The sequence below is a fragment of the Balaenoptera physalus genome (assembly GCF_965194825.1).
Source record: "Balaenoptera physalus genome assembly, chromosome: 19".
NCBI classification, from domain to species: Eukaryota; Metazoa; Chordata; class Mammalia; order Artiodactyla; family Balaenopteridae; genus Balaenoptera; species Balaenoptera physalus.
The window spans coordinates 15,142,376-15,156,549 of record NC_138900.1 but is presented as its reverse complement, the minus strand read 5'-3'; the positions used below and the strand labels follow the sequence as shown (position 1 = coordinate 15,156,549).

Genomic DNA, 14,174 nt, shown 5'->3' with positions numbered 1-14,174 from the left:
CAGAGAATCAACAAAGCAAAAAACTTGTTCTTTCAAAAGATTAATAGAGTTGATAAGCTCCTAGCAAATCTATGAAGAAAAAAAATTACCAATATGGAGAAGAGAATACTGATCTTACAGGCATTAAAAGGATAATGCAACCCTATGCCAATAAATTTGACAATATGAATGATATGGACAAATTACTTAAAACACAAATTATCAAAAGTCACACAAGAAGAAACAGAAAATATAAACTGCCCCATAGATATTACAGAAATCGAGTTTTTAGTAAAACAAAATAAAACACCCTATCTACAGAGAAGACCTAGATGGCTTCACCAGGAAGTTCTACCAACATTTAAGGCAGATATAATACTATTCCTTCACAAACTTTTTCAGAAAATAAGAAAAGGAGTAGACATTCTCTTTTACATTTTGAGGCAAAAAACCCATAATATCAAAACCTGACAAAAATATTGCAAGAAAAAAATTTTAGCTCAATATCTCTCGTGAACACACACACAAAATTATAAGGTGGTATCAAATAGAATCCATTTGACTTTGGAACTGTGAGTATGTTTTGTATAACTATAAGACGAAATTAAATCAAACTGGAAAAAAATCCCTAAGAACCAAAAGCAAAGTGAAACAAACTTACCTGTTCATAATACTAGCAGGGTAAACACAGAAAGGAAGTGGTTATTTCAAGGAATTTTAAAATACGTACATTTGACATTAGATTCCTAGTGCAATATAACCTACAGACCAAATAACTAATAACAAATAACCAAATAGCTATTTTTCAGTAACTATACTATTATTAATATTAATAAATAATATGTATTAAATATTATTAACAAAAGTTTTATTAAATAAAATAATAAATTATTATTAATAATATTGGCATTGTTATTCTAAAACAGACAATTCTGAAATGATTACACACACATACATCAATGAGAATAAATCAAGTATGTAATTATCTTAATGTTATTAAGAATAAAGATTTTCAGAGTACTAAAAGAAATACAAATGTAAAAATCAAGAAAAACTCTATAACCTTTAAATTCAATTGGAAATATCATTATAAACTCAGGATGTATTTTTCTCCTTCTAAAAAATACATATTTAACCAACTCTGTAAAGACCTACAAGCAATAACAACCAGAAGCAATGAGAACTCCTACTATCCTAATTGTGGCTTCTTAAAACCACTTCTCACTAAAAGGAACCAGGGCTCCACAGAGAAGTGGCTGATTTCATGTTTAACACAGGAAAATGGACAAGATGGGCCTAGAACATGTTGTCACACCAGAAAGTTTGGAATCTACCACAAACTCCAACAGTAATCAAAAGGAATTCAAAAGGAGCCAAATCAGAGGTAGTAAACAGGATCCCACTGGCAACAGATGGACAGTTTGAGTATTAATAAGAATAACTGCTATAGACTGAAACATACCAAATATATTTGAATCTACAAGTTCATAATGATAATTTAAAAGGAAAACACACGATAAACTTTGGAAGATGCTGAAAAATGAGAGTAAAATCAAGCTTTTATCCTACTTCTTTTGCATAAGCTATACTTCAGAGTAACCAAGACATTGGTGAGAGGATGGCTCCCTTTACAGAAGTATCCCAGCTAATAAATGCAAAAGAAGTGATAGAATTAAATAATATTTTGTGACTTCTGATAAAATAATGGATTCCAAATAAAGATTATCAATGGCTGCTAACATCACATAAAGGAAAACAACCAAATATTCACTACTTCATAGATGTATATATCATTATGTATGAAGGATTAGCATAAAACAAACAAGCAAAAACACAAAAAACCTGAACCTGATCAAGCCTCTAGAAATGCCAGTTTACAAGAAATACAGGTTAAAGGAACATGTTAAATAACACCACGTATATGCAATCAACAAAATCCAGAATATGGGTAACTCTGTAAGAAACTCTGTTTCTGGAACAAATAAAACTGAAAGAAATGAGAAAAAGAAAGATTTAAGAAATATATCTTCTTATTACATTAAACGGACATTCTTTGGATCTTTTTTTTTGGACAGGTTTTTTTTTTTTTATTGAAGTATAATTGCTTTACAGTATTGTGCTAGTTTCTGCTGTACAATGAAGTGAATCAGCTGTATGTATACCTACATTCCCTCCCTCTTGGACCTCCCTCCCCCCACCCCATTCCACCCATCTAGGTCACCACAAGCACCAAGCTCATTGTTTGGATCTTGATTCTAACAAACCATAAAAAAATATTTATGGGCAATGGGGAAAACATGAACACTAACTGGCTATTTTATGACATTAAGAGAGTACTGAGTTCTTTTTTTCTTTTTAATAGTAATGACATTGTGGTTATGTTTTTAAAATAAAAAGTCCTTATATTTTAGAAACACCCACTAAAATACTTGTGAATGAAATTATATATCTGGAATTTACTTCAAAATAATCCATGCTTTTTTGGGTCAGGGGAGAGAGTAGTAGAACCATAGATGAAACATGTTTAGCCTTAAACTGATATTTGTTGAAGCTGAGTGATGGGTAGAGTACACAGGGATGCCTTACACTATACTTTTAGTTTTGCATATGTTTGAATTTTTCCATAATAAGAAGTAAAAAAGAAAGACTTGAAGGATAGAATCCAAATATGAACTATGATTCATTCCTAAGGAGGGTTTCTGAGTAATTTTTATTTTCTTCCTTGTTTGTTTCCTTTTGTATTTTCTAAATCATTCCAACAAACATGTACTACTTTGATGTCGTAAAACTAAATAATAGCTTCCTGAAATTTAAAACAAGGGTATGCTATGGTTAAAAAGAGAAATTCTCAATAAATTCAGAGAAAAAAGAATATTTAACAGTATAAAGACAGACTCTAAGACTTTTTTTTTGAAAATTTGGGTAATGGAGAAAAAAGTAAGAAAGGGGAAAAATGAGGAAATGGGCCAATTTTATTATTACTCAAGGTTGTGATTTGGGTAGAATTTATGTCAAAAGCATTAAAATAAACTAAAAGTAGGCCACTTCTAGAAATTTGCTCCAAAGATAAACCATAGAAACAATATACACAGTTATCAACAAAACACTGGGGAAAAAACCACCAATGCCCACCTGTAGGAGACTGGCTGAATAAAGCAGTATATCCACACAACATAAAATGAAGCTATTAAAAAGAATGAGGAGGATCTCTATAGGCTGCTTATGCAGTGATCTCTGGGATACATTAAATATGTGAGAAAAAAAAAGGAAAGTGCAGAACAGTATACAAGGAATGCTCCTTTTTGATTAAGAATGAAGATGATAAAAAATACATACATATACATACAAACACATACACATAAACATATATATATCATTTGAAAGAAAAATAGAAGAATAAACCAAAGAGAAGCACAGGTAGTTATCTACAGAGGGAAGAAAAACAAGGTGGAAGAGACAGGAATGGATGCTAGACTTCTCTAAATTCATCTTGTTCTACAGTTTTGATTTTAGAAATATGTAAATATCTTATTTAATTTTAAAACAAAATTAAATCAAAGTGGTGGGAAAACAATCCCTAAAAGTAGAAAGCAAGGTGAAACAAATGAGCCTGTGTCTCTCAAGTTGATGACTTAACTATAGGAAAGGTGTTATTATAGGTGACTTTAAAAACACAGTAATTTGATTATAGATCCTTAGTGAGTTATCTCCCATTGAACTCCAAGAAGTCTTGGTTGTTTTCCATATTCATAAGATTAGTAAAAATGTTGGTATTGTTATTTTGAAACTCTTTCTCTCAATCCAAAAGGAAGCAGAAAATATGGAAAAAGAAATAAAGAAGAGATGGAACAAATATAAATGGAAAGATGACGGATTTGACCCAAACTATACCAATAATCACACTAAATATAAATGGTAAAAACACTCCAATTAAAAGACAGATATTGTTAAACTGGATAAAAACACAAGATCCAACCAAATGCTGCCTACAAGAAATGTACTTTATCAGAACACAAATAGGTTAAAAGTAAAAGTATAGAGATATACCATGCTAACACTAATGAAAAGAAAGCTGAAATGGCTATGTTAAATATCAGATAAAGTAAATGTTCAGAGCAAAGAATATTACAAGACCATTTCATAATGATAAAGGAGTCAATTCAACATTAGGACATATAATCTGAAACATTTATGTACCTAATAACAGAGCTTCAAAATAAATGAAGCAGAAACTGATAGAAACTACTGTACAAAGAGAAAGAGGTAAATCCAACAAATTCAATACGGGTACAGAAGATTTAAACAGTACCAATCCATCTGACCTAGCACATATGTATAGAACATTCCACACAACAGTGGCAGAATACAGTCTTTTCAAGTGCACATCAAACATGTACTAGGATAGACCACACATTCTGGGTCATAAAATAAATCTTAATAAATTTAAAAGAATTCAAGTCATACAAAGTATATTCTCTGAACAAAATGGAATGAAAATAGAAAATCAGTAGCAGAAAGACCTCCGGAAGATCCTTAAAATGTTTGAAAACTAAATAACATGTTACTAAATAACCCATAAGACAAAGAAGAAATAAAAAGGCAAACTAGGAGGGATTTTGAACTGAAGGCAGAATAACTGAAATAAGATTGGCAAGTGATAACTTTTAAGCTGGGCATACGATAGTACAGAGGTACACTTCTGTGTACCTCTGAAAATTAACAAACTTTTAAAAAAGTTAAAAAAACAGAATGCTGCTATGTCAGAAATAACACAAAAGAACTCTTCCTTTTTAAATTTATGGATCTCAAATCCATTCTTCCTCAGTTTAACCGCTATTGGGAAGCATCTATCACAATTAACTGCACATATTCCTTGCTCTCAATCTACAGAAAACTGCCTTGCCCCTCCATCATTTGAGAAGGCTTACCTAGGAAATTTCAAAAAGAAGCAAAGATTCAGGACTTCCCTGGTGGCACAGTGGTTAAGAATCCGCCTGCCAATGCAGGGGACATGGGTTCCAGCCCTGGTCCAGAAAGATCCCACGTGCCACAGAGCAACTAAGCCCACGCACCACAACTACTGAGCCCACGTGCCACAACTACTGAAGCCTGCGCGCCTAGAGCCCGTGCTCCGCAACAAGAGAAGCCACCGCAATGAGAAGCCTGTACACTGCAATGAAGAGTAGCCCCCACTCGCCGCAACTAGAGAAAGCCCGCGCACAGCAACGAAGACCCAACGCAGCCAAAAATAAATAAACAAAAAAACCCCCCAAAAAACCCCAAAGATTCCTATGTCCTGAAAAAACAAAGGCATTTCACGAAACAAAGAGAAAACATCTACGCACCTTGGAGCTTGCTTCTGATTGTATAACAGCCATTCTTTCTTCCTCTGGGCGCTATTCTGAGGGAAAGAAAAAAGAATCATGAGATACTGGGCCTTTCTTAGGGTATACTCTAAATTAGAACGCCACCAATCTACCCCTCATTTAACATAGAGGAAAGTCAAAAGGAGACTAGAACAGTTCTGCACTTTCTGTATTAGAAAGAAGGGCCAAGTTCACAGCCATCTTGGGCTAGAATTTGTTTCTGAATTCAAAGGTGTCTGCTGGAGACGGAGTCCTGAAGGGGAGTGCTACAGGTTCTCAAGTGTATGGCTGACTCCTCTAGCACACTCTCTGGAAGTATTCCCACTCCTGGAATCCCATTACATTTCCAAGTGACCTGTCTTGAAGGTGCTATCAGCTCTAAAATTCTCATCTCAAGTCCAGATCTGTGCCTTAGAAATAACTAATACTCTTCATTCAGGGGTTCAAATTTCTGATTTCTTCCTTCCTGTCACTTCTCTGCATCCAAAACCCTTAAGGCTATAAGGTGAAAGAGCACCAGCAAGCAGCAGGGAAACTACATCTACAATCCCAGGGCAAACTAAGGATGGATATGAAAAATGAAGCACTACAGGCAATGTGTGAAATGGGGGGTGGGGGGTAGGGTGTGGTAATCACTGTGGTCAAAAGAGAAATAAGTCAAGTCCTCAGAGGAGGACAAAGCCACAAGGGATTCTTAATCCATAGGCTGACTCAGCCACAGAATGAACCCCAGAAATTACCAAAATGCAATTTTACCTCTGTACCCCACTAAACTCCCATAAGATCACAGACTATAAAATATACAAATGACTCACAAAGTCACACACAATCACATTTCCACAGTCACACAGCCAGAGTCACAATCACCAAGTTAATGCTACACTGTCTGACCACCTAGTCTTAAAACCCAATCATACACAGAGCATACACACAATCACTCAAGCATATACGAGCACCCTGTTGGGGACACACACAGCCCAAAATAACCTTTCACAACAGCACTTTTACTCTCTTCATACAGTCATGAAAACGGCACACAGTCATCCAATCAGATAGTCAGAAAAACACAACCAAGTACCAGGTCAAGGAAACAAGCAATCACAAACATCGTGTCACAGAAACAGTGTCGTAACACTTCGAAGTCACAGGCAAACCCTAGTAACACACATACAAAACTTCAAAGTAACACAAGCACTTCCAAACACCCTGTCACAACAACACTGTCGCACACCTCAGGGTCATAAGCACGCAGTCCACACGCAATTACACTGTCACATAAGCACATTTCCAGTCAAGTAAGCACGCGGTCACAAACAAAGTCACAGCAGTACTATCACAGCCTCAGAGTCAAAACAACTCACACTCACACAAACGCTTACACACAAAACCACAGTAGCACACGACCATTCGCCCATACAGTCACCAATACCAGGCTGGCTGTCGCGCGCGCGCGTACACACACACACACACACACACACACACACACACACACCCCACCAGGAGACACGGCCACCCACGTAATTGCAGTGACTCTTCCTCCGAGCGTTTCCACCCTGGCATTCCGGACATACTCACCTCGACAGAGGGTGCAGTTCAGGGTCCAGGACCTGGTGCCCGGGATCCCAGCCCGGTTTCGGGTTCGCCCGCCCTGCGGGAGCCAGGCCAAACTCCTCCACAGACGCAGCCCTCTCCCCACGCGAGGTCCCCAAGTCGCGCGAACAAACGGAAATGAAGCCGCGTTCGGGACGCGGTGGCTCTGGGAAATGTAGTCCAACACCGGGCAGGCTGTGGCTGGCCAGCGAGAACGTTAGGAGACCCAGTCCACAAACTCTCCGCTGGGTTCGAGGACCCGGCTGCTAGAACTAACTCGCCCCAGCTGCCGCGCCCCGGAGATTTCTGGGAGAGCCCGCCTGCGCTCAGTGCGCAGGCGTGGGGCGCGCTCGCCTCGGGCAGTTGGCCCCTGAGACCGCGGCGAGTGTTGAGTGGGTTCGGGGTCTTATACACATCAGGAGAAAGTGGGACCCGCCGGTGGGGCAGGTGCAGGGGACCAGCCTGAGCGTCAGACTGGCAATGGACCCTCTGTGTGCCTTGTCAGGCCCTTTGGTGCTTGTGAATATTTGCGAGACAACGCGAGATATTTTCGGGTGGACTGGGAGTCCCTCAGTGGCCGAGTGTATGGTTATATTTCTGCCTGTGTGTGATTCTACGTGCTGTTGGGTGTGAGGTTATTCGTACTTGAAGCTGCACGGTAATAGCATTTTATAACTGTGTGGGATTGTCTGACGTATTAAGGGACCTCTACTTTTGTAGTTTGTTTTGTGCCATAATTGAGTGTGGTTGTGTGACTGGTGATGATTTGCGTCAATATAAAGGTACTTTTCTTGTGCCTATATCTTCAGAATGTCTGTTAGGAGTTTGACTAGCAAAAGAGCATATATGTGACTGTGAAAAAACGATGGATGGTCAAATTATTTCTTCCTTGAACACTAATTTGATGATCTGGAAAAGGTTATTCATTTGGCAGATAATTTAGACATGATTTTTCTATTGGATCAAATAAATGTATTATGGGGAAGAATGTAAAATCAACATAGTTGGGTTTTGTTTGTTTTATTTTTTAAGAAAGATAATTTCAAAGGTAGCCCTAGGGTAACTGCTTTTTCCTCTGCCACAGCCCTTCAAAGTAGGCATTCTTTCTTTTCTACTATTAAGGGGACATTATTGGGTAAGTTTGAGAGGCCATCCAACTAATAAAACAATAAAATAACTTTATGCATAAGAAGAGTGAATTTCATTAGAGTCCAGCATTAGTCAGATTTCCTGAATTCTAGGTCAAACCCTTGTCCCCATTTTCTTTTGAACATACCTTGGCTCACAGAGAGAAAAGAACTTAGGGCTGTAGGTCTGTTGGCAAGCCTGGACTTGTCTTCGCTTGCTTCAAGACCTCATGGCCTTTTTAAAAAAAATAATCACAAACTTGTGAATTTCCAGCACAAAGGAGATGGAGCTGTCATTTCACCACTTCTTCGGAGGGGAAAGCTCATAAAGCTTTTCTGATTTTCAGGACCGTTTACCAAATACTTTGATCTCTTCCAAATAATGTGAATGGAGTAGCAAGTTTGGTGACCAAAATTGTTGAATGAATGAACCTGTGTGCTTGATCCAGTATAGCTATGTGAAATAAAGATGGTCAAATTGCACTGACTTAGAGGGAGTCGAAGTGTTAAAGTGGAGCAAAAATTTTGTCAGAGTATACATGGGAGACGTAGATTGGTTTTTTGTTTTTTGTTTTTTTTTTTAAGAGATGACACATTCTGGTTTCAAATTGGACAGCATGCATTGATCTCAAGCTACCTCTGTTTGATTCTGGGTTATCTCTTTTGGCTTTTGAGTAGTTGTGATGATTGCTTGCAAGAGAAAGGAGGCTATTGTTTAAAGTAAAAAACAGGAATTATTAACCTGAGATGAATAGGTTCCGTGTGGATGGGCTTCTTATTGTATATTAAACTTGTGACATTTTGTATGTATAGATAAATGTGATTTTTCTTTTTCAGAGAAAGTATAGGCAGCTTTATCAGATTGACAGAGGTACCTTGACCCAAAAAAGTGAAGACCTTTAGAAATACAGACTGCAGGAGCTGAGGAGGACTATTTTTTAGCATACCATGTAATATACTTAATATAAAAAATAGTATATATTTTTTGGAAGGATTTGGCTCCTGTCAATGGTAACCTTTGAGGCTAGAAGAGAGGACTTACAGTAAAGGGGAAGAAGTGACAAAGAGGACTTTAAGCATTACTGATAATCTATTTTTTCCTTATAAGGAAAACATATTACTCATGTATTTAATTTTAAAATTCAAAAGAAAATGGAGATGTTGAAGATTTTGGAGCAAGAAAGTGAGTCAAGAAACCTAAACTCTGTGGAAGCAGACAAAATCCAGAAAAATATGCAGAAGACTGCAGAGAGGAAGGAAACTCAGGCAATAATTTTTCATAGGCCCCAGGTGCCTTGTTGTTTATCAGCTGGCAGTTTCAGATTTATGTTATGGCCTATTTTGACCTTGTAGACTCTTAAGGATTAGTTACTGCTTCAGCCCAGCAACTAGAGCCCTGTGGTAGTGGTTACCCGTGAATAGCACTGGTGAGTATATTCTTTTTCCTGGCATTGGATCATTTTCTTTGAGACTCTTTATCAATGCTGGCCAATGATTTTGACCTTCTGCCAATAGACTGGGTTTATACGAGTACATATGAGTCAGTCATTTAATCAGTGATCTCAGGAAAGTATTTGAGGTACTCTAGTATTTTTATAATTATTTTTCACTAAGTTTTTATTTAAAAAAATTTTAAGCTATAGGAAAAGCAAAAGAATATTATAATGATGTACATTCTATATCCTTTACATACATTCACCAGTTTTTAACATTTTCTTAATCTCTGTCTATACCTATTTACATATTTTTGTTTGTTTTTTGCTCTATTTATGAGTAAGTGCAATATTATGAGTATTCAATATCAAGAAAACACATAAGAAATTTAACATTGATTCAGAATATCTAATATATAATCTGTATTTAAATTGCCCCAGTTGTTTCCCTGATATCCTATATGTGCATTTAAAAAATTGATACAGGGACTTCCCTGGTGGCACAGTGGTTAAGAATCTGCCTGCCAATGCAGCGGATGCGGGTTCGAGCCCTGGTCCAGGAAGATCCCACATGCCACAGAGCAACTAAGCCCCTGTGCCACAACTACTGAGCCTGCGCTCTAGAACCCGTGAGCCACAACTACTGAGCCCACACGCTGCAACTACTGAAGCCCATGCGCCTAGAGCCGGTGCTCTGCAACAAAAGAAGTGACCACAGTGAGAAGCCCGCACACCGCAACAAACAGTAGCCCTCACTCGCCACGACTAGAGAAAGCCTACACGCGGCATCAAAGACCCAACACAGTCAAAAATAAAATAAATAAATTTATTTTAAAAATTGATACACAATCCAAATCAAGGTCACATATTGCATTGGATGGGCCCCTTTTTTTTAAGCCATAAATATTTATATCTCACAGTTCTGGAGGCTGGGAACTCCAAGATCAAGGTACAGGCAGATTTGGTTCCTGGTGAGAGCCCTTCCTGGGTCTCCATCTCGCTATTTTCTCACATGGTGGAGAGAGGTCATACCTTTTTAATGTAGAGAAGTATTCCCCTTACCTGTTTTGTGTTTCACAATGACATTTTAAAGAGTCGAAGAGTCTAGAACGTTTGTCTTGTACAGTGCCTAACATTCTGGATTTGTTTGTTTTGTCATGATTAGGTTAAGTTTAAATATATTTGACAAGAATACTAGGGGTGGTGCTGTATACTTCCTATTGTATCACATCAAGAAGCACATAATTTAAGTTTGATCCATTATTGGTAATTCTAAAGTTGATCACTTTGATTCGAGTAGTGTGTGTACCTGATTTCTCCATAATAAAAGTTACTTTTTTTCTTTGTAAGTCAAGAAGTAATCTGAAGAATATTTTGAGACCATTTCACATATAACATTTTGCCTAATGTTTTTAGCATCCATTGATGATCCTTGCCTAAGTAAGTTATAAAATTAGGGCTTGCAGTGGTGATTTTTAATTTTATCATTCTCTTTTATAAAAGCTTTGCCTTTCCCCCCTTTTCTTCTCTATCTCTGGTTTTTCTCTTTTGAGTATCTCTGACTGATGGATTATTTTGTCATTTGAAGTATTTTAGTACAAGGAACAAAGTATTTTAGTCCATTTATTACCATCATTCTTTGTGTTGCTCAGATTGTCCAAATTTGGCCTCTCAAGCTGGCTCCTGTAATCCCCATTTGTCTTTGAGCAATTCCTTACTTTTTGACACAGGTATTGAAGACTTATATTGTACATTCTCTGTCCCAGGCCTGGAGTTAGCCACTTTCTGAGGAGATTTTTTGAGATGATCTTTTCAAATATATATCCTTAACAAAGATATAGTTATTTGTGGTGCACATGCAATGAATGGAATGTTATGCATCCAATAAACTTGGATTTATAAAGATAATAAATTTTAAATTAACAAGAATGAATCTTAAACATTTAATTCAGTATTATATTGGTGATATCTACCCATGTTCATTATTAATGTGCTATATAATATATGTGAATGGCTAGATAGATAGTCCTATTCTATTGTTTAGATTTACCACAATTTATTTAAATAATTCCCTACCGATGAACATTATGTTGCCATTCTTTTCAACATAATAAATGATACTCCCATCAGCACTCTTTTGCATTCACTTATGGGCACCTGTCAGATTGTTACTTCTGAGAAATCAATAAAAATGAAGAGTTAGGTTAAAGATGAGGATATTTATCAAGCATTATAATATAAAAGGTATTAGGTACTTAAGAAAGATACAAAGATAAAAAGTTGTTTTTAGCCTAGCAAAGAAGATAAAAGCTTTACTGAAGTAACTCTAAGAGTATATAAAAGTCATTTCCAAGTTACAAATACATGTTCTGGAAGTTCAGAGGAGGGATATATTCTTCCCACAGGGACTACTGTTATCTCATGTACAAAATATAAAGGACTCAAAGAATCTCTTGATATTAATGGATTTTGTGAGGTCAGCTTTACTTGCAGTTTTTCTCTTGATGTCCTTATTAAATAAAAACTGAAGATAGTTGAATAAGGTAACTTGATAGCTGTTTGGGATAGTTTGGTCCAACTGGGCTGGTTTAGAAGTAAAGTTAAACAGACTAACACTATTTTAGGTACCTAAAGGTTTAAATAACTTCCAGTAATTATGTTTTAGGCAGGAATTGAACACACAACTGTATATTTCACAAACAAAAAACTCATTCAAATTTCAAGAACTCACAATAAACTCCAATTAGGAAAAATATAGCAATAGTTTAAAAATTATCCAGAGTCTCTATTTCTTTTTTTATTATTTGAAAACAGCTTCTATTAACCAAGTATAAAAATGTTAGAAAAATATACATGTTCTTGAGCATAATAAATGGTCATTATTGAAAAATGTAGAAATAAACTTAAGAAAAAGAAAAATATCACTGATAATCTCACAGCCAAGAGATAACCACATTTTAGGTTTATCTTTCCAAATGCCATTTAAATATTTATATAGTCACAGAAAATGATGTCATATACTATATACTGTTTAATAATCTGCCTTTTCCGTGTTTTGAAACATAAAATATTGCATTGAAATTCATATAACTTTAAAATGTTCATAATATTTAAAAACAGACCATTAGGGTTTTGAAGTAATGATGGAATACATTTTGAGTATTTATGACTGAGTTGTTAAAAGTTGTTAATATGGTATATATTTTATTGCAACATGTATATTAAATATTACATGGAATCTGTTGAGCATCATAATTTCTTTTAATCATTCTACACTTGTCAGAATGCTGGAACATATCTGAATAGTTCCTCATTCATGATGGCCATCTCCTGGATCTTGATCCTGGCTTTGGGTGATTAGGAATTTGTCATTGCAGGGGCTAGTGACCTTCAAGGCTTCTCCTAAGAGGAGTAGAGATCATTGAACTCTATACTGGAAAACTAGATGGATCTCATCTGGCTAGAGAAGGACATCTTCTTACCAAAATCTTAAATCTACCATCTGGAGCTTGTTTGTCCCTTTGTGTTTTTCCCAAGTGCTTGCCTGAAATTTTGGTCCATGTTCTCAGAAAATAGAGCTTTGCAGAGTTGTGCAAAGACAACTCTGCCCATAGCTATATTTTCCCATCGTTCACACTTTTCTCTAGGTCTTCCTAGGATGGCCTTGCTTTCCTGATAACCATGGAAATGGGGCTCAGTTATTGAACAGCCAGAGCCTGGCCTGTTCCTTACCTTTTGCTATATGTAAGATGGTTAGATTCTAATCTCATTATAATGTCCTTATTGAATCATGAGATAAACGTAGTTGAAGGACAAGCAACAAGAGTCTAGGTGAGTGAGGAGAAATCACACAAGGTGAAACCATTGCCTAATAAAGTTCAGTTTTTCAGTTAACAGGAATTATTACAATGTTATTTGAAAAGTTGCCTTAGAAGCTACAGTACAATGGGGGAAATTAAAATTAAGTCCACTTCAGTATGACCTAGCAAAAGAATTTAATTTTCTTTCCCTCTGTTAACTGGTAGCTTTCAAAGATAGTTTCTATTAAATTTGGGTATATATAAAAGAATATTTATTAAATATATTTAAGGTGTAATGACTCACAATACAGCAAAACCTGTGTACCAACTACTTATTTTAAGAAAGAGAATATTACTACTAACTTTGAAGGCCCCTGCATATCTACTCCCTTTCCTCTCCCCTCAACCATAATAGTTATCCTGAATTTTGTGTTCATAATTCTGTTGTTTTTCTTTATAGTTTGAACCACGTACCCCAAAACTATGTTGTTTATCTATGCATATATTTTAGTTTTATGTAAATATTTTATACATTTATGATTTGCTTTTTAAAATTATTTATTTATTTATTTTGGCTGCTAAGTGTCTTAGTTGCGGCACACTGGATCTTCATTGCGGCACACTGGATCTTCATTGCGGCACGCAGGATCTTTAGTTGGCGCACACATGCTCTTAGTTGCAGCATGCGGGCTTCTTAGTTGCAGCAGGGGGACTTCTTAGTTGTGGCATGCAGGCTCTTAGTTGAAGCATGTGAACTCTTAGTTGTGGCATGTGGGATCTAGTTCCCCGACGAGGGATCGAACCTGGGCCCCCTGCATTGGGAGCATGGAGTCTTACCTACTGGACCACCAGGGAAGTCCCTATGACTTGCTTTTTTTG

General features: G+C 36.5%; 1 protein-coding gene across 4 annotated transcripts in view; it reads right to left on the bottom strand.

Annotated features, from left to right (window-relative positions):
• ZNF420 (zinc finger protein 420) overlaps positions 1-7,215 on the bottom strand; it is a 41,193-nt gene extending 33,978 nt beyond the window's left edge. For 2 of the 4 annotated variants that reach the window (XR_014257061.1, XM_082439315.1), the window contains exons 1-2: positions 6,921-7,215; positions 5,326-5,380 (exon numbers count right to left, since the gene is read on the bottom strand). Coding sequence is in view for 1 of the 4 variants with exons in the window: in XM_082439311.1 (XP_082295437.1) it covers positions 5,325-5,375; positions 6,863-6,914 (103 nt within the window). In the remaining 3 variants the exon portion in view is untranslated. Of the gene's footprint in view, positions 1-5,324; positions 5,381-6,862 lie in introns of all 4 variants that reach the window. The other 2 variants (XM_082439311.1, XM_082439310.1) reach the window with 2 other exon arrangements.
• Between the last annotated feature and the right edge of the window lie 6,959 nt (positions 7,216-14,174).